This window comes from Cygnus atratus, chromosome 9 (assembly GCF_013377495.2).
Source record: "Cygnus atratus isolate AKBS03 ecotype Queensland, Australia chromosome 9, CAtr_DNAZoo_HiC_assembly, whole genome shotgun sequence".
NCBI lineage: Eukaryota > Metazoa > Chordata > Aves > Anseriformes > Anatidae > Cygnus > Cygnus atratus.
This window is the reverse complement of record NC_066370.1, coordinates 13065902-13091599: the sequence shown is the minus strand read 5'-3', so window position 1 is coordinate 13091599 and position 25698 is coordinate 13065902. Positions and strand designations below refer to the sequence as shown.

The 25698-nt window shown below is 40.8% G+C and overlaps 1 protein-coding gene across 3 annotated transcripts in view; it reads left to right on the top strand.

Moving 5' to 3' along the window:
- Positions 1–25698, top strand: part of LOC118247058 (glypican-5-like) — a 378790-nt gene that overhangs the window by 219067 nt on the left and 134025 nt on the right. For all 3 annotated transcript variants that reach the window (XR_007708644.1, XM_035544740.2, XM_035544741.2), the window contains one exon: positions 6335–6455. Coding sequence is in view for 2 of the 3 variants with exons in the window: in XM_035544740.2 (XP_035400633.1) it covers positions 6335–6455 (121 nt within the window). In the remaining variant the exon portion in view is untranslated. The remainder of the gene's footprint in view (positions 1–6334; positions 6456–25698) is intronic.

Below are 25698 nucleotides of genomic sequence, written 5' to 3'. Positions count from 1 at the left end.
AATGACCAGACAAGGGGTCTAAAAATATAAAGGTGTATGTTCCGCATGTCTTTCCCTTTTGTGAAGAAGTGTGGGCAGAAGAGCTAATTGGATCAGAGCTGATAATCTCAATGCATCATTTCAAACTCGTTCTTCAACCATGTAGTTTTTTTGTCACTGCTTTTACTGGTCATTTCTGCTTGCTTTGAATTGGGAGAAAATCGTTCCTTGCAGAGCCCTGTAGGTCAGAATGTCACATGCACACGAGAAAGGTTCAAAAATTACAAACTTGGAGACACAACAGCCTGGTGTAGATATGCAGTGGATTCACATAATTGAATTTCAGGCAAACCATTCCAGCCCAAGGGTCAAATTATGAATAAATATAAGACAAAACACACCATCTGGTGAACCATGCCTAATGTAACTGAATTAATTGTTCAGTGGATCTCAAGGCCGGTTAAATAGCTTATCCATATTTCTCATTGCTTCTACTAAATGACACATTCAAAGCTCTTTCCTCCCTTCTCCCCCTCTAACCCTTTAACCTCTGAGTCATTTAGTGGTGGTGGGTGGTGTCTGCTCTGACAGTGTGTTGAGTATGTTGCAGAAATAAACAGGCTACTTCAGAATTTTTTTAGCAAATAAGAGCCTGCAGTGAATGACTGACTGTCAGACATATGGGCCTGAAAAGACATAATTTAAATTCATTATAGTCATTATTCGCATAGTGCTAGCTACTTCTGGGTGGTTTTACAGGCAACATATATCTCGAGAATACTTTCCTGTTTAAGAATTTATGCACAAAGATGAAAAAAAGCAGAGCTGGATGTGAAATGATTGTTGTAAAGTCTAGCTTTGTTTCAATGGTTTTATGATTTTGTTGATTATAAAATCACTGGCTTGCTTTCTTCAGACTTCGCTCACTTTAGCAGGCTGCTGGACAGCTGTTGATTTTTTAGAAGGCTGAAAAAATACATTTTTAATAGGTGGAACAGTCTGAAGGTTTTTAATGTGATTTTCTACTGGGTGGAGAAGGTTTCAGGGGGGTACAGAATACATTATACTTTTGTATAGAAAATAGGACAGTCACATTTTTATAACTCCAAAGAAATAAATGGCATAATGTGAGTTTCAGACCAGTACTTTCAGTCACTACTTGTTTGAGCTTACCAGTATGTCTCAGAAAGCTGTTGTGTTGCCATTTCAGCCTTGGCGATCACAGCAGAATTATTCAAGTAGTACTAACAAAACTGGTGAAAAAATGTATGCTAGATTTTGAAAAATACTTGTTCCAAGATTTTTTCCTTGGTGATATGTAGTGCATAATTATATCCAAAAAATGTGGTCAACAAGTGAGAAAAAAACTCAGCAAATGTATCATTCATTTTGTAGCCAATGTATTTTATTCTTATTTTATATGTATGGAAACTCTGTAGGACAAACTATTTCATAAGAGCAATTTCTTTCCTGTAGACATGTTCACAGAAATTCATGGATTCTTCTGAACAGAGTGTGAGGCCAAGATTTTCAGGTTTGCCTTGTGATGTTAGATGTTCAGTTTCTCCCACAATTAAATAAGAATCACGATGACTCTCAAGCAGCTATGTTGGGCCAAATGCACAGTTAGAGGAAAGAGAGCTAAAATTAGCAGAATTATACTCAGATGAAGATCAGGGCATCCTGAATTTCCGGTATAGATTATTCTGAAATTTTCAGTGCCTGGTGCAGAGCATATGATGTTTGGTGTGGTGCCTTGCTCTCTAATCCCTGGGGTGAGTACATACGCTGGAGCTGACTTCATTCCGGAAAAGGACAGGCCATTAGCCACCGCATCAAAGCACCGGGGTGCCTAGTGGCACAACGGAGGGTAATAACACCCCAAGGAAAGTGGAGTAATGGAAGCAGTCTCCCAGCTGGAGGTTGATCAATAATATTTGGAAAAGCTCTGATAAGAGCTTTATCAGACACTTTTATCCAGACTGGTGTTGTGTACTGTAGGGAGCGGGGGAGGAAGTGGTATGAAAACAGCACCCTGTTCCTTGGGCTTTTGTGGCTAAATACAGCTGCTAGTTAGATCTATCCCTAATGCAGCTCCTGCAGTGGTTTGCCTGGAACTGGAAGTCCTTTCCATTTTGGATGTTGTTTTTAAAGTATTGAACTATTTAAAAAGGCCTATTTGTCTTTGAGAGAATCCTGTACCTTAATCCCTTTTCTTATTAGAAATTAAAAAGAACACAACGTTTCAGAACAGCATCTGGTTTTATTTTAAAAAAATGTTTAGACTCAAGTTTCCTAGTTTATCTATGTTTATTTAGAAAATAAAAATGTGTATCTTCAGTTGAAATACAATCCCATGTGTACATAGCATTTCACTTTTCACCCTTTTGTAAACCTGCAAGCAGCTATATTAGCTAAGATATAAAATTATTGAAACTGTTCTTCTGAAATGCTGTGAAGTGAGGTTTGAGGGGTGTGTTTATTTGCTTTTTAAAGCATCATAGCTTTGCCCAAATGATTAGTGGTATAACATTGGCATGAATCTTAAGGGTATGGAAGAGAATTCTACCTGTACGTGCTGTCCTTGGGCTCTAACGTAATGGCTACTTTCAGGATTGTTGCAGGGACAATATTTTTATATCATCCCTGACCGTTCCTACTGACATTTCTGGGTCTAGTATGAATAAAGTACTAGAGCAGTAACCAGAGTTAACAATTCTGTACTACAATATTTCAGTTAAATTGCAGGTTATTAAATAAAGCAAGCCAATTCCTGCTCCTACTTAATGTACATTTCCAGTAATTCAGGATCTGATGTCAACAAAAAAAATGCTTTAGATAGTGCAAAGAAGTGAAATAATCAGATTATCTTTCGGGAAATGTATAGTGTTTATTCCAAACTGTTTTGGCGTGCTGCAGCGCTGATAGGAAGAGTCACTGCTTGCAAGGTAGTAGTTCGGGTCAGATGGGTATGAACAATGTCTTTTCCTAGTGCAGTCTTGGTTCCTGGCTGTAATAGACTGGAGGAATTTCTCCATTCTCACTGGCTGGGTGATTCTTCTTCAGTTCTGTGCCCTGTCCCTGATAAAGAATTGTAGCCCATCTCCTCTGAATCTCACCATTTTTCAGTTCATCTGAGTCTTTCTGAGCTTGGTTTTGTTACAGAAGTGATCGCTCAGTAGTAAGAACACACAAGGCTAGCAGAGCCTGTGGGTTATTAGAAGGAAACTCAAGAGCTGGTTTTGCTGTGCACTGCAAGTAGGTCTTCTGCCTCTCTTCACATCATTTGGTGAAGAGGTTACATCTACGTCCCTTTGCCAAAGGTCTGCAGTTGGTTTTCTGGGCATCGCCAGCCATGCAGGTCACATTGCAGACCACCACCAGGCCAGCTCTGACGTCCTGGAGCCTTCTGTTAGCAGCTGAATGTTCAGTGGCTGCCATACTGAAGCTCTGCTAGACTGAGGATATGGGGAAATGATGCACAATTCACATAATTCATGCATGCTTTCTCTGACATCTGAAATTTTGGTAATCGACGTCATAAATCTAATTGCAAGCAATTTGGACAGTGGAATTATCTGTGCGTAATTTATGCATATCTCTAGAGCTTTAAAGGCGAAGTCCTTAAGCACAGATGGAACTTGAAGCATATGAGTATCCCCTTTGTCTTGGTGGACTATAGACTCATTCATAGAAAATGGTTCCATTTTCTTGATAAAATGTGTGTAAAAGAGGGTATGTATTTAGCAACAGCAATGTAAGTGGGTTGACTGAGACTGACTTTCCATATTTTGGGTCCCTTGAAGGACTCTGGCATTAATGCTGCTGCTGGCTCTGAATCATTCATGTTTATGCAGGCTCCATGCCATGCTGTAGGTTTGTAATACCACTTAGAGGCATTTTATGGAGTCTTGTGATTCACAAGGTGAGAAAAAAGAGTATGATTTGCCAAAGAAACAATACAAACAATAATAATAATGGCAATAATAACAACAACAACAGCAACAGAGAAAAAGCAATTCTGAGTTCTATATTCAGAAATGTAATTACTAAAGCTTCTAGAGAACTTCTTATAACTTTAACCAGGGTTTGAATGGAGACCAGTCAAGAGTATGAGAAGGTAAACCCTTGCTTTTTGCTCCTGTTGCTGAGCTTCTGATTAGGCACAGCAATGCGCTCAGAGAATCACTGAACAGACTGGTGGGGACCATGAGCTGACTCATTAATCTGAATTTCTTCTGTACTGCAATAGGATGATCTCTAAAAGCTGTTTCACTTGTTCCTGTACACTTGCAGTGGTAACCATGTATTGTCACCTAATTAACAGCAATGAGTATTCAGCCTGTAGTCTGATCTGTCAGTAAAGGTAAAGCTAAAGGTGTATTAAGGTGGAGCCATTTCCTCTGTTGTCCAAACGAACCCTTAAGGGGGTTGATACAGTCCGTACCACTCTTGCCTTAGCTGGGTTGTTCCTTTGGACGTTGGTCTCGCTGCCTGAGTCTGCTTATAAGATCAGAATCCGGCCATCGTTTTGCACATGCCATTGCATTGTGAAATTTTATACTTCTGGATTATTTTACATTTCTGAGTTACACATCAAGAAAACTTAGAACATTACCTTTAAAAGGCTCCGTGAACATAAACCTATAACTTACTGAAATACATTTTCCTTAATGTTTGTCCTTTTCTCATTACTGTCCAGCTATTAATGAAAAATACATATTTTTTTTTGCTTATTTGTTTGTTTTGCAGTTCTTTGTTAAAACCTTTTATTTTTTTTCCTGAGAGGAGTGAACTTTATTCAGTTTACTGAAAAGGTGGACCTGGCTCAGTTCTTTCTCTTTTTAAACAACACCTTCAACAGCAGTGTACTGCAATATGCTTTGCCAGCAGTTTGCATTAAATTTGTTGTTCATCCTAGGTGAAATTAGGATGAAACAAAAATACATTTGGAGATCTAGCTCTCTCCCTGCCAGAGAAAAAAGAAAGAATTTGGACACTTTTTCATCTTGGAAGTGCTGTCCTCAGCTTCAGCACAAGTTGGTCTTAATGAAGAATTAACTGATGGAACACCTGGGCTATTGAAGATCTGTAGATATGATTGAAGCGATAGATCTAGCAGGATGTTTCTCTTGGCATTTGTCCAAAGGAGAGCAGCTTATATTCCTACCTGAGTTAGGTAAAGATGCCAGTGTGGCATCTTAACGGGCTCCTCCCAGGCATGTGTGACAGTCTAAGACAGCTGGGTTTGGGAACAGGCTCTTCTCCAGTTCCTTACTGGTCGTGCAAACATCTGTGATCTGCTTTGTGACAAATGAGTGCCAAACTAATAATGGTGGTTACACAGAGCCCTCAAAAACTTGACTCACCAAAAAAAAAAAAAAAAAAGTTGCTCCGTATCTCTCTTGTATTTTCAGTGAACTGTGGATGGCTTGAATTTAAGTCATACTTGAACAGATCCACTCTCTAGTCAATATGTAGAAGCTTCCAGGAAGCACTGGGTTAAGTGTACACGTGGAGATGACATCACCTCCTCAAGTGTGTTAAAGACATGCTCAGAAGTAGAGGCCAAGCTTGGATAGCCCTGGGATTTTACCCATCAGAGTACATGGATGGAAGCCCAGACCAATTTGGTTTTTACGCTACAGTGTATTGGATACTGACAGTAACTAACAGTCAGCACTCAGTGAGAGAAGATTGCTGATAACAGAGAGGTCGTTATGTTGTGAGAACAGCTGCTGCTCCTCAAATGAAGCAAGACTTGGCTAGAGAGAATTCCTGCACATGGATACTTTATGAGGAGGTTGATAGTATGGATAAGGCATGGTGAAGACCCCTGGTATAGTAACAGATGCTGCTTTACAGTGTGTCCAGAGAGTTTGATTATAAACTGTATAGCAAGAAAAGTCCAATCTCAGTCTCTCATTAAGAATTTCTTCCAAATCAGGCTGCCATTTTATTTGATTTTACTTCAATGTCATGATACTTAGTTTATTTCTTAAGTCCCCTGTGTTTCTGTGATTATGGAAGAAAGATTTTTTGGAAGCTATCAGCACTCATTGTTTCATGAATGAACATGAGAATGGTGGTTATAAAGGTTCAAATGTTAAAATACGAACGAAAGGAACCTCTGTGGTTTATAAAATTGATGTTTGTTTGTGAATTGAAAAGTCTGAAGTGATTATACTACAAGAAACTGATTTTATTCTTGTTTGGTGTGTTTAAAACCATAAATAATTATTACAAATTTCTATTATCATTTACAGAATATTTACTTCTGTATGTTCCCTTCAATGTGATTTTTGATTCTGATGGATGTGGTTCCAGTCACTGATGTTTTCTTCTTTTTTTTCAGTTACACCAGCAGAGTTGTTTCCAGTGGACTGAAGGCACAAATTAATAATCCAGAACTGAAAGTCAGAGGACTAGACCCCCTCATCAGTAATTTAATTGATAAACTTCAGCACTTTAATCAAGTAAGTAACTTTTAGAGATATCAGCATTTTATCACTGGGTCTGATGGCAGAGCTGAAGCTAGAAACACGAGGTGGTACTGCTTCTCATGTTACGCATCCCGAGAATCAGAGTCTTGAAAGAGTCATGGGGTGGGCCTGCTACTAAAAGCATCCAGAGATTTTGTTGTGCCAGCTGGATTATTAACTCTAATGAGACAAAATTATTTTTCTGGAAGTTGCTCTGATTCCTGTATGTTGTCCTGTAGTGGTTGATTAACAGTCCTGTGGTCTGGTGTCCCAGGGACATAGAGCCCCACTGTTCACATCAAGCTTGTGCCTAGAGTCAAGCTGTGTGAGGGCATTTTGGAGTCCCATGGTATCACTGTGTTGGAGGAGTATCGTGATGTTTGTGCAGGTTCATGGTCATCAGTGGTGTAGATGCAAACAGATGAAAAGACAAAACGGGTCTATAACCACGTGGTAACTGAACTGCACAGAATGCTGAAGTCAGGACAGAAGGCACTCCAGGATGAATCAACTGTGCCCCTTTGAAAACATTTCCTTGAGCCTTATTCTCAGGCGCTTCAGCCCCAAAGGACGGATACCTACCAAAGAGTTTGTCAGATGCAAGATTAATCTCTCTGCCTCTATCAACTGTTTGTGTTCTCCCAGATGCACTTGCAGTCCTAGTAGTAGATCTGCAGCCTTTCAAAGCTAACTGCATGATTCTGTGCTCTTACTGCTTCAGCACACCCTCTTAGTGAGTTCCTACGGTAGAGCTAGTCCAAGTGCGCTGGAGCTAACAGATTTAACAGAGATTGATTTTCATTTAATGTAGGCATGTTTTCTTGTCAACTTGGAAGAATGCTTACAACAGAGTGTTCACAGTCAGATGTGTTTGCACATTAGTCTGCTCGTAATCCTTCACCATTAAAGAGTGACGGAGCATGGGGATATAAACTATTTGTAGAAAAAAACTGGAAGATTAAAGTCCACCTTTGTAGGTGGGATGAACAAGAAGAAAAATAATCTGCACAGGTAAAATGGGAAAATGAATTGCTTAGTCAGGATGCAGGAATTTAAGACTGTCTGTGACAGGGAGTCATGGTTTGATCTCTTATTTGCTCCTGCAAAAGTACAGCCCTCCCTTACCTCTCATCAACAACTGGTGATAAATCCATAATCTAACTAGCAATTAGCATTTTTGTTAAATCTGGCTTGGCTCTTATGTTCTGTAGGCTGCAGCTTAAGGATTTCTGTATCACACTGTTTGATTTAATTTGCTGTGGGGGGTTATAGCAACCAGTGTGATGCAGTAATTGGTATTGCAGTGAAATAGACATTATGTGGTCAGATTGATGAAAAGGATAATTTATTATTTATCTGCCTTTGTATGTTATCAAATAGAGTGTTAATTTACTTTATAAGTATTAGATATATCCGTGTAATAGTCCTCTGTAAACACTGACAATAGGAAATAGCAATAGATTAAATTAAAAGTAGCTGTGTATTGGAAATTCTATTTCTTTGTAGGAAAAAAAAAAGAACACTTATAATGAGCTGCATACCAATTTTCTTAAGTTATGTACATTTGAAAAACATCTTCAAAGACCGCTTTTTAGTTAGAAGAACAAAATCCAATTCTTCCTAGCTCTTCATATAAGTTGGAAGGGTTGGAAGGGTTGTGTTACTTCTAATTCTGTTTTAGGAGAATATCATCCCTAAGTAAATGTAACTCCCATCAGATTGAGGTGCTTAGCAATAATGGATTCCAAGGGTGAAGGATTAAACAGAATACTGATTATTGCCCTAAGATCATTCGTTTTAAGTACTTGGAATAATATAAATTCTTTTGATCATAATTTTAGTAAGATTTCTTCAGAGATCAAAGCATCAAAGAAGTTGCTAAATATCTAAGGCTTTCACATATAACATCGAACATGTGTAGCTGTTTTCTGCTTCTTGAGTTTTCATTTCAGTTGTGATATTAATATACAAATAAAAACTGACACTGAAAAGCCGATTAAATCAGGATTTTAAAGTGTCATCAATAGTGTGTGTAGACTGTGTAGACGAAGAGAGATACAGAATCCCATTACTCATTTTATGGGCAAATTGATTTTTTTCATCAAATTATTCTTCTCTCTCTCTCTCTCTCTTTTTAAAATTTGGACGCATTAGGTGTGGTGGAATTTAAACAGTGATAAAATAACATGTTATCTTTGTATCTCCATAAATATTTGAAATTTAAGCACTGAAATTTAAGCCACTTTAAGCAATGGTTGCATATTTCATATGCGGAACCAGTCCTAGAGAGGCAGGAAGCCTGGAGAGCAGGGAACAAAGCATTGCACAGACTGTCCATCAGAGCTGATTTAATATGTGTAGGCCTCACTAATGTTCTGCTACTTAACTAATATTGCTGAACTACACAGAAGAAAGAATATTCTTGGATAAGAGAAAGATGTGCTGAGAGTTACAAAGAAAAATACAATTTCTGTCTTAACAAAATAAGCTCTAGGCTTGCTGCATCCATCTGTCAGAGAGTCTGGACCTGCTGGCTCTCTGTCTGTCTCAGATTGTCTCTTTTGCAGCAGTGTGCATTTTGGACTGTCGGGTTAATCATCTGCTGGATCGATTTGCTAGGTCGGGGAGTACTGTCCACTACAGCTATGTTCAGATCAACAGGATTCATTTTTCTAAAAGATGTGCCTTAGCTCAGCAATTCCAAAGCTTTTCTGGAGCAAGTCTAAGTACTGCTGTCTGTGATAGTCCTTCTTCCACATTGTGTCTTCCACTGTTGGACCCCAGCCCTTCCCCATCACCAAGCCTGCTGCAGTCACCTTCCCCCAGTGGCAAAGTATTGATTCATTTAAAACCAAAAGTGAGAGTCTTTGGCGTACAGCTGGCATTCCTCTGTTAGCTCCTAATTATGACTTTATCCACAAATATAAGGAGATTAATATCTTCATTGGTCCTAAATCCCAGGGACATGGACAAAAGTCAACCATGTATTACTGTTCATATTGTTGCATCCCAACTCTAGCGTGTTACAAATAATCCCTATGCTTGTCTTCCCCCATTTCTGACTTTCATTTAGGCTGAAGTGCCAATTCACTGGAGATTACAGTAGTTTCTCATTCTTTTTCATGTGGGTCTTAAATCCTCACCACATAGTATTTTTTAAAACAAAATGATTATGCAAATAGCAGGCTATTTCATAACCTTTTTGCAAAGCCATAAGAAAGGTGAATTTCAGTGAATATTACTCAACAATTACTGTTATTTGCACCCCGTCAGATAAGGTTTTTGAAGGGTTTATTGTGGCTGCTGACTCACATATCAATAGAATTACTGAGTTACAATTTACAGTAATTTTTACTTATAGTAATGCAAAAAAAGATCAAGTGAAGTCCTAGGTTGATTTTAAAGAACTAGAAGTTAAAATAATATCTTTTCCTCACCCCCCCCCCTTTTTTTTTTGTGAGTAGAGCAGATGTGAACTACAACTGATAATAAACATGAAATCCCACATTGTTCCTTTTTGGAGTACTACTTCTTGCCACATAATCACACTTAAATATGTTTTAGTGTTTTCCTTCAGCATAATGCTTTTCACAGTTCAAGAACAAGAGGTTTGGAGGCTAAGGTTAAAAATCCCAAAGGATCGATTACATCGAAAGCAAAGAGCATGTTAGGGAAAGGGGAAAAAGCTTTGACTATAACTTAACTAGCAAAGTTGCATGGACACTCTCAAAGGATTATAATATAAGTATTGTACAAGATTTATTTATTTGTCTTTTGTCAGCCTAAATCTAATCTTAACAGATTTTTAGAATACAGTGTGTTTTGGTATTGTCAGTCAGAGATGGATGCTTAGGGCATGGCTGTAATTCCGTGCAGTATCGTAGAGTTTAAAATGAAAGTGATGCCAAATCAAATCCTGCTGAATCTGGACCCATATATTCTTTTTTTTTTTCCCCACTGAAGTCACATGAATCTGCCAGCTGAACTTAGAAACACATATATCGTGAATTCCTTTTAGATTTGTATACAAAGGATGCCATCATAGCAAAGTTCCAAACAACACTGAGATGTTTCTTATCAATAATATGAGCTAGCCATAATTTAATCTTGAATGTGAATTTAATTGGGTTAGACAATAGAGAATAATCCTATAAATCATTTAACTACTACTTAATTTAAATGTGTATATATTTTTTCAGACATCTATAAAATTTATTACATTATAGACTTCTTACATGAGATTTAAGTGGAGACACATTGGTTTGATTTTTATCCAAACTTGTAGCTGACTTGGACTAAGACTCAAAATAGTCTGTTCTTCATTTCATCCAATGAAAACATAGAAAGAAGGTAGACATTTTAGACTGCTGCTATATTGCTTCTAGTACTTGGGATTTAAACAGCCCAAATAGGCTGAAAATATTACTGCTTGCCCCCTATGCACATAGCAAAACCTTCAAAGACACGTGTTTCTTCCCAAATAAAACAGCTTTTCTAGAAATGCCCTATGTTGGAATTTCCAAAACAGGTCCTCTTTTTCTGTCCAAAGCATTTGGAGGCTTTGGACGTTTGTTTGGGATTTCAGATGTTTCATATTACTTCTGAAAGTAGGAAGCAAGACATCTGAAAATCCTAGAGAGATTCATCCTTTCTTTGTTGGCTAACCAAGCAGCCTGTGTGTGATTTGGAACATAGTAGTTAATGCAGATGCACAGATTGGTAGAAAAAGACACACTGAAAGATGGGGCCAGTCCTAGATGTGCAGGGTGTACAGTGCAATACTAATCTGTGCACACGTTTCATGATTCATTGCTGCAGGTATTTCTGCGATGGATACACCATACTGAAATACGGGAGGGGTAAGGCTGTGATGTGCCAGAGGCATGCCATCACGGCCTGTTGGAGATGCCACCCAGCTGACCCCAAGTCTGATATTACATTTTACAAGTAACATAGGACCCACATCACTACTCAGCTGGGTGAAAACAGTCCTTGGCACAACAGAGACCATTGATTGTTCAGTGCAGGTTTTGTGTGGTCTGGGTGATAGAAGTCTCTAAGATCAGTTATGCCTCTGCTTGTCCGCGGTTTACGTGTGAGATTTTCTTTGAGGCAAACACCTCTGCAGCTGTGTTGGTCCTTCGTGAATTCACGTCCCTATAAAGGCAGTAACAGACCTTACATTCTTCATTTCCAAATGCAAACAGCAGAAGAAGTGATAACTGCATTAATACAATAGTCATTGCTTGATTAGTAAATAGCAGCAAAAAAAGGCACGTACTTCAGGAAAATAAAGATAGGATTATTGGAACTCCAAACAATTAGGTGTAAAGTCTTATAATGCCAGGAAAGAACAAATGGACTGTTTATTTTTTTATTTCCCACTCTGCCATATAAAAATTGTTCACCCTTATCTTGAGATAAACTATCAACTCAAATTATTTCATCAGTTATACAGCGTTGTTTCTCATCCTTTTTTTTTTTTTTTTTTCCAAAATGTTCATGCTTATTAGATTCATGGGCTGTTTTTCTTCTTCCGTGCTAAGGATCAGGCATCTCTCTGCTTCCAGATACAGATGCTGAATGCCCAGCTCTGAGATAAGTTATGATCTTTTTCATAATCCATATGCAATGAAACAACTCATGCCAGTGCTTGAAAATACCCAGCTTACTCAAAGACTGAGTATAATCCTTCTCTCTGCCTTCTGTATGGTTTTCCATCTCTTAGGAAATATATATGTACATATGTAACATACGCTGTACAAAAATATTGGAGATATCAGATTTCATCATGTCTCTGATTAAAGCAAGGAAAGATACATAAATGCTGTCAGCCTGGGAAAAGTAAACAAAAATCACGTAGCAATTTAGTATTCTCTTGTTTCTTTAAAGAACTGGCAGATTTCTGTCATACATAGTTCTTAGCAAGTCATCTGGAAGTTCAGAGCTTTTCCCTTTTGTAACATTTTTACATAGACTTGTCAATCACAGTTGAGACAAAGCATTGGCTGGCTGTTGGGGGATTCTTTTGTTACCAAGAAAAATCAAAATCAATAAGAGCCATCTTTGCAAAGCAGTGTATCACAGAGCAGTGCATTGGGATATAGTAGCATGTAGCAGAGTACGTGGTACTGGGGATGCTTCACTAAGAAATGTTCCTTGCAATAAAAGCTGTAGATCTCAGGCAATTAAGCAGGATGAAGTTGTTGATTGCTTGGGAGCATTTATCTGTCAGGGCTGCCATCAGAAGGAGTAAAATTCAGAAGAAATATATTCAAGTAGTGCACTGGGGCATCTGACGTCTCAAAATTCTATGCTGGTTTTAGATTTCTGCAAACCGCTATTGCTTTGAGACCATAAATTTGTGCCTTTGCTCATTTCTGACTCTTTGGCAACCCAGGTGAGGTGCTGGGGGAGCGTCCTCATGGAGTGGGCATGCAGGGAGCAAGGGCAAGCTGGTAGCTGCAGGCAGCTCAGCTGTGCTCCTCCCGGAATCATACAGACGTGGCCATGGGGTTACAAAAAGGTACTCAGGTCCTCTTTGTCTGGGAACCTTGAGAGGCAGATAGAGCAGCTGGTAATAATAATTGGGTCATCAGGCTTTGCACCTGGGGTGTGGGAACTCCGAGCTCACGGCCTGGCAGCTCCAGTCCCTCGGTGGCATGAGAGTGGCTTTGCTTTGTCATATGCCCTTAGGTGTTAAAGTGAGAAGGAGTTTGGGAGCTCCAACTTTGGTTCTGCTCTGACTTTAAAACCACTGTCAAAATCAGATGTTTGTCTGTGATTCAGAATGGAGGGGCTTGCTCTCGTCCAGGCCTACAGAAAGCACATCACTGGAGTGCTGTTTCACAGGGAGCGTATGTTAACATTGTCATTTATTGCTAACTGACGTGTACGTCACCCCCAGCTGAAATCAGTGTACCTGCTGGCCTCTGGTCTGTGGATAGTTTGTTTCTGTTTAATACAGGGACTTGAAATATTATTAAATAGTTTTAACTAGGATCAAGGAAAGACTTTTTAGTATTAGAAACAGCATTGAGACTTCAATAGAGACAGAAATCATGTAAAATACTGGCTCAAGTAAACCAAAATGAAACATTTTAAAATAAGAAATGTTTTAAAATAAATCTGAATCTCTATGTAAATCCATCATACCTTATTATATGCTAGAAAATATATAATGCTAAAATGTCCGTTTATTATTCATGTGTTGTGTCTCAGAGTATGCAGTACTATTTGTCTTGCAAGCATTTTCAGAAATTATTTGCCCAGATGGGCCATTGTATGTGTTTTGTTTTGCTCATTGTGGGAAATTAGTCTTAATAAATCAAAATCACATATTGAGTCACAGTTGAGACTTGAGCCAAGTGGGGGAAGAGGGAGGGAGGGGAGAGCTACTGTTTCAATCTATAACTGAGACAAAACATTTCACATATAGGAAAACATATTTTGAAAAGAATAATATATATATATATATATTTTAATAACAAATAATCCCCAGAATCTATCCTTTGGTTTGATTGCCTGGTTCTAGCTGCAGCTGATGAGCAAAACCCAAGCTGATGTCTGCTCTCTCGGATGAGCTGAGAAGTGCTTGGGATCCTCAGATGTAATGCCTGGGAGCAAGGAGGAGGCTTGAGCCTCGCTGGGGTCTGCCCTGCCTGGTGGTGGGATGCAGTGCAGCATCACGAGGCCAGGAGAGAGCTGGTGCGAGCACCCAGAGCCGGCGGGGCTTGGGGCTGCTGCCCTTGTCCCCTGCGTGCACAGGGGCCAAGTTCACCAAGAGAAATGAGAAAAGCTTGCTTCCTAGCCGGTGGTGCTGGTTGTACCTGGGGACAAAGTAGATCAGCTGGGAAGTGTAACTGTGATCACTGTGAGCCGTTTTTCCCTTCTCCACTCACGTCGAGGCAGCAGCAAGACACCTCTGCATCCTCTGCAGTGTGGCCCCAAGAGAAGCACCCATGGGGCCTCTAAGAAGAGCTGGTCAGCCCGGGGGGCTCGGGAGGGCTGCCGGGGGTGAGGGGGGAGGCAGCAAAAGAAGAAACTTCTCCATTATTAACGAAAGTTCTGTGGCTCCTTGCTTCCCCAAGAGAAACACGGGACTCAAATATAACTCGTCGTTGTGGTATAAGGTGATAGCCAAAATGCATGCCCTTAAGAAAGTTTGTTAACAGCTCTTGACCAGCAATGGCCCTTAGTGGGTGTTGGCAGAAGGGGGAAGGCATGTGTCTGATTGCTAGGTTGTTCCTTTTGATGTCAATCGATTTTTAAAGCTGGGAAGTCAGCAGCTATCAATTATAAGTCAGCAGCTATCAATGATGTATGCCTAATAGTTGAATTAAATAAGATACAGTCATACTGAAAGTATAAATTCTCTATTATGAAAATACTTGTTTTATTAGCCCATCAGCTTGTTTTGATCACTCTAATACTTGTAAGTGATACACATTACATTAAGTTATTATCATTATGAGTGTGATCATGGTATTTATTTTTGATCTAATTTCTGAAGTATGATAATGTTTTTGGAGGTAATTTGGTAAGCTTAGTATAATAGGAAAGAAAAGCAGGTATTTATGGGCTGATGGTTCTTTTTATAGGGTGGAGTAAAGGTCTTCAAATGATTATTATTGGCCAAAAGCAAGAATCAGGGCCACTTTGCTCTCCTCATGTTCAAGTACTAAAGGGAGGGGATAGGTAGCAAAGGACAATGTAAGAGAACAAAGCTGAAGACTAGTCAAACTCCACTTGTAAAGCTCTAGTGGATCTGTACTGATTGTAACAAGTGGATTAATGTTCATGCTAGTAAAGTGTACTGCTACTTCCCAGTTGAGGCAAGCAGCCTGTTTCCAGCAGTAATTTGGGTTGCACTGCAGCCCGTGTTGGTAAATTCAGAGCTGAGAAGGTCCAGAAGAGGTGTCCCTCTGAGAGGTTTGTTAGTGGATGTAGTGGCTGATGCTGGTCACCGAGTAGGACCTCAGCCGCCCTCGGTGCTGGCTCAGGGCAAACAGCCCACTACTGCTGCTGCCCAGCCGGCCTGCCCCGGCTGCTCCCAGGCACTTGCTGCCTAAGGCAGTGTCGGAGGAGTGCCTCTTCTGCCAGTGTTCCTTCCCTGGGCCTTTGGTTTTAGAAAGAAGGCCCAAATATTGGAGAGGCAGTGTCAGGAATAGCCTTTCGCTTCTACTTAGGGAGGCGTTCCATTGTAATTACTAAAATAGCAAAGACTAAAGGGGAGAATCCTCTTGTTTGAGGTAGAAGTGCTACCATGCAATAGCATTATTTGTCAGTTTAAATAAATTCAGTCTTAAAACAGACCTGTTTAGCTTCTGTGTCATACACTTCTTCAGTGTCGTACATAAAACTTGTGAAGATCTGAGTGTATTACACCTGACAGCCACCTGATCACAGCAGCATGTTCCCCAAACGAGCAGGCATCCCAGCGCTCTGGGTGCTGAGCATGACAGCAGCCGTGCTGTGCAGTGCAGTGCAGAAGGCATTGTCTTGCTCTCTGCCCACAAGCGGGCCTCGGAAGCTTCTTCCATCCAGGCCCGGAGACATCTCTCCCTTCTTCCAGCTTTCAAGTGTTGCCATTCCGCTTTTCCAGGGAAACAGTTCCCTACCAATGGCATTAATTCTGTATGTCCTGTTTACCCTGTTACAAAACTTTGATACTGTACTTTCATATCTCATGTCAGAATTCCCACGATAAGCTTCCCATCAGATACAGAAGGCTGGTTTACCTCTTTTGTAATACTGACTGTGAAAGAACTCTCTGCTAGGGAGGGAAATTGCTTTATTTTACAACTGGCTTTTTCTTAATTTTTATCTTCTTGCTTTTGTGTTGAGACACAGAGATGTGTAAATAATCTAAGTTCAGCTAATACCAGAAAACATAGGGGGAATTTTACAAACCTTAGTGCACTCTAATTTTCACCGTCTGTTACTTTTACGAGTGGCTAGTCTTTACTCTTACCTTTTTACTGGTTGGTCTTACTTGGGCTTAAATGTTTTGTTTCTGAAAGGCAGCCTAGTTTAAGTCCATTTTAAAATAACATAGGTGTATTACTTAAAGGTACCACGAAAGCTCTTCAGTTGAGTGTAGCAGCTGATTTCATTGTGCTCTAGATAGTCTCTGCAGTTTGCTTCTAACTCAATTCAGTCCTGTGCAGGTGTGAGGCTGTGTGTATAGACTTGAGAGGAAAACACGGCAAGGAATGGAAAGTCATTTCTTCAGCTGTGGGAGACCACATCATAGTTTACCATAATAAACATAGTTCTGTCTGGATTAACAGGGACGGTTAAAATTAGATGGTTAAAAAAAAAGGGGGGGGGGTGAGTGGTCTTCTTGCACAGCACATGTTCCTGTAGCCCAGCTATGACACAGGCTGGGCAGTAGTCTGGCGTCAGCTCAGCACAGAACCAGACCCAAGGTCTTCTGTTAGTGTTTAGCTGCTCTCTGGAGAGCTGGTGTAGTTGTCTCAGAGAGCCCTTCTTATTAAGACTCTCCCCACCGTGTCTTTCCAGGTTGGTACCTTTAGAAGAGATGTTCTCTCACTACAGTTTGTGATGGTTTCCCTAGGAGGTGAAATACTGGTAGAAGTCATTGGGAAATACTGTGCATCTGTGTCTTAAATGCAAACTTGGGCACATTTGAGTTGGGCGACTTTCCTCAGCCTTCCTTAAAAGTCCAAGTCAACATTGTATGCACTGGCTACATGATGCTTAAATGACAAAATACAGAGAGCCCCACAGAGCGTTTATGTTAAGGGCTGTAATAAGTGTCAGTTAAGGATTTTTTCAAAAATGCATTGGCAATATTTTTAGAGGCATATATTTTGGCATATATATGCCTCTTCTCTGGGGCACCTCAGCATTGTGCTTGCTTGCTTGCTTCAATCTGTGAAAATAAGTACACTAGTCTTTTAGTGCCTCATTACTTCCTGTTTATAAGATTCTCACGGTCCAGCTTGAATTTGTAGACAATAGTTCTTAGGCACAAAACAGGCACTTTATACCTTTATACACTGAAATATGTTCCAGTGTATAAAGCAAGAGCAGTTATATAATAACTTGATAGCGGGATACTTGGAAGTTCCTGCTTCCTATAGGAAAACATCCAAAGGAAATAGCAACCGAAGTAAACAGCATGTCTCCGTGTCTCGCATGAAGCAGATCCCTGTGCAGGTCCTGCCCGTATGCCACCAGTGAGGGTGACCTAAACAGATGGAGAGTGCAGGCTAGGCAGCAGCCTGCTCAGGTGCAGAGTGCAGAATTTGCACACTTATACCTGGAAGAAAATTTACTGCTGTGTGCATGATGCTGAGAAAAGCCTTGGGTGTTATGGCTGGAAACCATTTGCTCTTTGCTGTTCTTTTGAATAGCAGTGAGGAGTGTGTAAGGGTCTGTTAGCTGTGGCTCCTGTGCATTTGCGGTGCAGCCTACTCCTGAGCATGCAGGTGGGACACTTGCTACCTTTAAGTGTGATTTCATTGCTAAAAATGCCACTGAGAGATTTGAGCTCTGTAGTCCTGAAAACGTCCAGGCCCTCACTTTCTGTACCCCTAAACATCTCAGGCTTGGCTAACTGAAGTGCATTGCATTACAAATATGATTTATTTACTATGTATTGTTTTGTGACACCTACAATCTGTCCTGGTTCTTGGGACTGTATGTGATCTAAGTGAGATAATACATTTATTTCACTTGCCTTTTTCATGCATCTGAAATGAGCTTGTGCCTCAGTGCAGTTACGTGGGAGTGGATCTATTTGGGGCTGAGTATTCCCAGTCCCAGATGTCATGGATGAACTTGTCATTATGCAGAACAGTCACCCAGGAGACCACCAGTTCCCTCTAGAAATGGGTAGCCCTGCTATTACATCAATAGCAAAGTGAAAAACGCAAGAGTGAGTAAGACAGTGCTACTTTGCATGTAGAAATCACACATTTTCATCACTGTTTTCTCAAAATCAGTTTTGAGCTGTGCAAAGATGTCAGTCTTCAGTCTGGAGGAATGCTGTCCCATGGAGAGTCTGTTACCGCAAACCTCGTGCAAGCACGTCTCCCCACCCCAAAGACCTGAGTCGCCTTTGTCACCACCTGGGCACAAAGTGTGAGCCACCCCCAGCTGCAGAAGGTGCCTGCCTCGCTGCAAGGCAGAAGCTGGGGTCTCAGCCTCCTACGGCAATCGAGGCCTCACAGGAGGTTATTGATGTAGAAATACAGGGGAGTGAGTGTCCGCAAAGGGCAATGTAAGCAGACAAGACCCAGCATGTATAACCATCCTCACGCCCAGAATCAATATTTACATACATCCCTAACTTTAGGGACATAAATAATTCTGTGGGCTATTCACATTGTATATAATTGTATGCATGTTTGAGTGAAGGCCGTGTTCAAAAATGAGAGATACAGACACTGGTGTAAGCCTTCCGAGGTTAAACCCTTTGCACAGTTGTCGGAGAAGGAGCTGTCTTCTTCCAGAGTGTAACTCACATCTCAGCATCGAGGCTGTTCCTCTGGCTCACCCCTTTCCGTGAATGATAAAAAGGACTTCTGTGGAGGCTTTTCTGGCAAGGCTAGCGCTAACCTTTGCCAATCCATTATCATTTATCCCCCCAGAAGGCTTCATTTCAGTATGGCATTTCAACATGCAGGTCACTCAGCAGTTGTCCATAGGCACACCTGGGGAGAGGTGTCTGCCCTTGTACAGGAGCGCAGAATGTGCTCCTCCTGCACACCTCTTCCTGCATCCCAGGCTAACGGCAGCATGCACGCCACGTCACATGGTCCCAAAAAGAGCTGGGTAACAGGACTGAATTGTTTTGAAGCAACCACAATGTGTCCTCAGTCTTACACAGTTCAGTCATGTCTGAAGACGACTTTGTGTAGGCCTCTACATGCTCTTAATGTGCCCAATGAAAAAGAAATGGATGCACACATTGCATTGTTTCCAGCATTTGGAAAAGAAGTTTTATAGCTCTAATTTATTAGTAATTCTGATACAGAAGATATGTGAGGAGGACATTTCCACAGTTACAAAAGTATGTCTAATAACTAATTTGAATGGATTGAAGCGATAGTGAAATTTGAACACAGCTTTTAGTAGCCAGAAGCAAATCTCCAGAAGGTAGCCTTTTGATATGAAGCATGTAGTGTTTCGAATGCTGCCATATGTCCTGATACATATCAGCCTTGCAAACATCATCAAAAAGGCTCAATGTCATTTCAGGGCTCTGTGTCTTGTTTGTTCCTTTCAGTATCTATAAGAGGAGCCTCTCACAGTGGAGTTTTTCAAAATGACATGTTCATGGGAGTGAACTGGCAGACAAACAATGTAATTATTGGATAATATAATGAAATATGCCTTGTGCTTCACTGCAGTAAAATGACGCTGAGCCATATTTGATGTGGCATTTGAAATAAGAGAATCTAATAATATAAAATGGATTTCAGAACGGTAAATGGAAAGCTTTGGATTTGGCTTTCTTAGACTATATAATTGGGCCTGGATGAAGTCATAAAGCGAGGGCTTAGTGCCGCAACAAGCTGCAGGCACTTTGAACCACTTGATGAAGCTGACCATTTGTGCCAGTGACTTGAATATAAGTTTAACATTAAAGGGCTTTGTTGCATGAAGTTCTGGTCTCAAGGGTAATTTTGAGTTGTGCAGCACGGTACAGAAGTCTTAACAGAGGTGTTTGAAATGAATCACTTCAACTATTACAGGTCAATTTTGGACTTCATTTAGTCTGTCTATGAACCATATGAAGCAATATTATATCTTTATATTAGATTATTTCAGTAACTGGTTAAAATACTTTTTTCTTTTTTTTTTTAATCTAGTTTCACTAATCACTTCCAAGTAGTTAGTGTATTAAAAAGTTGCACAGTAGTTACTATACATGTAAAATGTCTTTCGGGCTTGTAATGTGATGTATGAACTAATAATCCAAACAAAATATAATGCATTGCTACTTACTTGGGAGACAAACAAAAGTAAATGTACTGAATTTGTTTTGAAAACTTGAATAATTACTTTTTGAAATATGAGGTTTCTATTCAGCTTCTAAATTTAACGGTAAAAAACAGAAAGTCATAGGTGCAGGAAATGGGCTAATCTGGCTAATAAAACATCTCAATTCAGCGGCAAAGGAAAAGCACTTAACAATTTCAAAAGTAACAAAATTAAGAAAAGCAAAATTCTGAACAGTGCAAAGGAGAAAATGAGACGTAAAACTCAAGAAGAAAATCTAAATGTATGATAAAGCTAAAGGCAAAACCTGTGACTGGCAGGGCCAAGGACAATAAGAAACTGTCTTATCCTGCATGATGAGGTATACTCTTGGATAGTAAACAAGTAATATTGAGGCAAAAGTATCTCTGTGCAATGTATGAATTCTAGTAAATGCTATGTGTTTTTTTTGTTTTGTTTTGTTTTGTTTTTCTTTATTCTTCAAGAAAGCTGAAGCTGTCCTGTCTGCCTGCCAGTCTGCTCCTCCAGCAAAATTTTAAGTGGTCAAGTTCAACCACATTCCCATAGCCCATTTTATCTGTGCAGGAAGTTTCTGTCGTTGCCAATTTCCCCTGTTTCAGAAGTTTTTGTACTACACAGACATGTTGCCACATATGGCAAATTTGATTCCTGAGAAAAGATTCTTGGATGAAGCGCCTGAGAGTGATGCACTGAGAGCATAAATGGGGCAAAGGATGCAGGGCACTGTGTTCTTCTTGGGAATTGTCTGTACACAGGGTTTTAACTGTACCTCTGCTGTTGCACTGCCCTGATTAAGCCAGCACAGTTTTTTTTTTTGTACGTGGATGCTTTTTATAAAGAGTTCAAGCAGGGGAAAACTTGAATGACTGTAATCTGGGTTTTGCCGAAATAGTTCAATATGAACTGTCAAGCTGCAGTTAAACTAGTAAGCAGGAGTTAAACTGTCTGCAATTGCTGAGCAGCCTGCTGGTGGGCTCGCAGCAATTTCAGAGAGATCAGATGATCAAAATGCATTAGTTCCTTCTGGCTGGTACAGAGAGAGAGGAAGAACAAGATCATTTTGCTGGAGTCTCAAATCCACATAAATTCTGGTCTGTGGAGAATACCTGAGGAGTTTGTTTGAATCCCAGGGAATATTTTAGCCTCTTTCTTCTATAGGGGATTGAGAAGTGGACTTAAAAGAGGAAGTCTGGTCTGGTTTCTGTTAGCACAATTGTCTGGGTCCCAGAGAATGTCCCCAGCATGCTTTAGCTGTGGAGGTAGAAATTGTAGAGGATGAGAGAAGGCACCAGAAAATTCAGTCTGCTTTTTAGCTCTCTCCTGCTCTCATTTTCTCTCCTACCCTTTCCTCCCTCCCATTCCTCGCTGTAAATGAAGCATTTGATTTTTCCAGAGATAACTAGGTGGCGGGTGATGGGTGGAGCCCCATCCCTGGGGCTGTGAAGCAGGCCATATGTTTGTGTGGGTGTGGGCTAGCGTGGGTACATGCTTCTTAATGGGAGATTCCAGTGTGGGATGAAAGAGGATGTGGTTTGGGGGTGTGCTATTCCAGTGCAGGCCCAGAATTCAGGCCAATCCTTAGCATCACCCCAAAAGCTGTTTCTCAGCATCCCTCTGTTCCTGTTGTATCGACCATTCGCAGTGGTTGAGAATACAAGTTCAGCTGAGTTGAAACCTCAGGGTCTGTCAGAGGGCACAAATGGGAGATCTAGCAAATTCACGCTTACTCCCTGGCTTCTGCCTTGGATTCGGATTAAACCCTAGATCATCGGAGCTACAAGTACATGACAGTTGTGTTACTGCAGCTAAATCAGTCAATTTTATTCCACCATTTTGTAATAAGCCCTATGAGAGAGATGGGAAAAGACAGCACTAGTCTGGCTCCTGGAGGGGCAGATGGGCTTGATTTCTTAAAGAACAAGAAATCCTAAGAATTCAAATGCTCCATATTTTCACTTTTCAGTCCAGGACTAAGCAGAAAACAGCAACATCAGCCCTGATGACATGATACTGAGGAAGACCTGTTTGTCTTTGTCCTCCCAGACCCTTTGCCCACCTCCTGTAGCCCTCACCCCAAAATACTCTTTGTCACCTGCAAGTCCGCAGCATTTGGTGGCAGTCCTGGCTTTCACTTTGGGATGCCACTCCTTAAGGTGGCTTTATTCGGAGTTCTAAATGTGACAGAAATGACATGCAGTAACTCCCAACAGCTTGAACAGGCTTCCATCTTGTCTGGGCTTTGGTAGGTTTCAGAAAGCTGTCAGCTTTAACCCACTCTGTTGGCCTGTATATGCAGATATGTTGAGTATGCACAGAGTTTTGATCATTACTAGCTGACGACAGCAGAGTCAAAAAGCAGTTGATCAGGCAAATGCTGGTGTGCCACTGACAACTCTGTCAGGTGGTTACCTGAGTCTTCCTATTAATGTGAGTTTTTCTTGTCTGTGTAAGAGAGGACAAGTCGATGGCCATCCACAAAGCATCTGTTGGTGTACTCTGCTCAGTTCCCACCTGGAGGGCTCACTCTGGACACCACGAGGCCTCCAGGCCTGCTGCACTTCTGTCTTCGGTACTTGATCCTTAGGTGGTACCTTCTCCCTTCCTCCCTGCCCTGCACTCACATGTAGATAGTAATAACTTTCACTCAAATTTTAGAGAAGACAGCATTCTCTTTTGAAGGTTTAGAAGCTCATCCGTGTGTTTTGCCTGGGCATTGCTTTTGGAGCACTTCACTGATCTGAGCCAAAACTTCTAGTTGCATTGATGGAGTTCCTCGGGTTCATTTGTTACCACACTGCTGCCAAGTATCTTACTGTGGCTCTTGACTAAGGCAGTGGGCAAAAGCATCCCTTCAGGATTTTGGATTAAAACACAGCTTCCCAAACTTAGTTTGCTAGGCCAAACTATAGAGCAGGCTGTATTGTACGTGGCAGTGGCGGACAGAAGGCCTTGGCCCACAGTTGCCCTTTGCACAGAATTTAACAGGGATTTCATATCAAGAAAAGGCTGGGGGATGAGTTTTGCTTTTGGGAATACCATTTGTATGGTAATTAATACGCACGCCACAAGTGCCCTGCACAACCCAGTGTGAGACCCAGTGTAACTGGCCTTAAGGCATTTTAATAAACGGCAGTGGTTATTTTCAATCTACAAGCAGTTCATGCTGTTGTGTGGGATGCCAAGTTGCTAAACATTTTCGTGACTTTAACTTTGTCCTTTTCACACATGACCTTTACAAGGGTGCAGATCTGAAATGGACGTTCTGTCCTTGAGACCGAACTCTTTCAGGCCTCTCAGGAGTTTTTAGACATGATTATTGTTTCTAGATTCTTTTAATTAAAAAGTGTAGAGGTCTACACATTAGTTCCATACTGTTCACTCTAGGCCTGCCCTGTGCAGTCTTCATTCTGCGCTAAGATCATGCTATCTAAATCCTGTGTGGTATCTTTAAATAGGGACAGGCTTGTAGCTCGTTGTTTTCTTTGACGATGGAGCTTCCCACCCGTCTCTCCTCAGATATGAAGGTTTTATCCTTTAGCAAATGAATGGCTTAAAGCTAAAAGATTAGGTGGTTGGATTTGTCGTTTGTTTGTTTTTTTCCCCGCCTCTCACCATTTCTCATTCCAGAAAACGTGGAATTTCTGTTAGGAAATTAACAACCTTTTTAATGTATAGTTGAGGTTTCTTCAGATTCTTTTAATGACAATTGGAAAAGCTAGAAAGAGGGGAAATAGTCACATCAGGAATACCAGGGAAATACCAGTTTGCTGAGCAAAATGCTGCTCCCTCAGCATACTCACGGATCAGGAGCTGGGGCATTTCTTCTCGCAGCTGTCACGCGGGCCAGAGACGTCTTTGCACCAGATTAGGAGCAGTGTTAAGAGAGTGAGACCCAGCTCGGTGCCCAGCTGATGGGAAGGCTGCAGGGTGGGCTGTGCTTTCATCCCGAAGAATCCACATTAAGGGGTAGGAACGAGAAAGGACTCTGAGTGGCCCAGCTGCAAGAAAAGCTTCGCTCAGATCTCAAGCCTCATTATATATGAGATAATCCAGCCACAAAACACAAAGCCACAGGAAATCAGGCTGAGTTCTGCTTCCCACAGAACTCCTCGTTCCACTTGTGTCTGCGTGCTCAGTTTTGCTCCCCCTATTCCATTCAGCAGTTTGGTGAATGAGGATGTGGATGAACGTTCTCATTTTCCAGGCTAGGCAGTGAGAACAGTTAAACACTTTATTGTCAAAATTATAAGCGAGTAAACTCTGTATGCCTGTGTTTACCCGTTCCGAGCACTGCTTTCTTCTCTCTCTTCTAGGGGCCTGTAAATTGCTCCGTAGCCCAAAACAGAGATTTTTGTGTTGGTTATTGTATTTGTATAATCAACACAGTAAAAAGCAAGAAGCATTATTAGTATTAAGAGCTTCACTTCACTAAAAGAAAAAATCTGTCATTTATATGTTTTAGAGCAGAATTTGAGTTTCTCACATGGTACACAGCAGTCTCATATGTGATCTTGGACCAGTTGTGTAGTTAATGACTACTTGCTGAAAGTCGATGCCATTTCAGAAAGGCCCTGCTGTACTGAGAGCTGCAAATTTCCAGCCCTTCCAGAAAATAAAAATTAAGAGATCAGGAGGATCATTTACTCCACCTTTAAGTTTCTGTAGTTTTCTGTGGATTGTCCATTGTATTGAACACACTGTTAAACTGTAAATGATTGCATTGTGTAATTGAGGAGCGATGTCACATGCTTGATGGCTGTCAGTCATGTTGTTTCTGGACTGAATGACTCTGAATGTTTCAGATGCAAGAGAGCCTGTTTAACACTTCATAGGCAAGAGACCATTGTTTGAAAGCTTTCAAAATATAGCTGCTGTCTTCCCCATAGCCCAGCAGAGTGGCTGTGATTAGCAAGGCCAAATTACTACTATACATGCTGGAAAGGGGCTTTATAAAGCCACTTCTGAATAACTGCTGTTCCAGCTTATAAAAAAAACACAAAGCTGAGATGTTTGGGGGGTGGGGAGTACAAGAACCCCAAGTTGATGTGTCTGCTACTTGGATAGTCATCCCCTTAAACACTGATTTAGCGTCTTGATAATAGACATTCATAATAATCATTTCTTCCATTGGTTATCACCAGATAATTTTTCACTGTACAGAGCCAGAGGGATGCTGTCATGAGCAGTGCCATGGCTGACGTTGTCCAAACTCCCAGCTTTCTCCTTTTGGTTAGTTAACCCT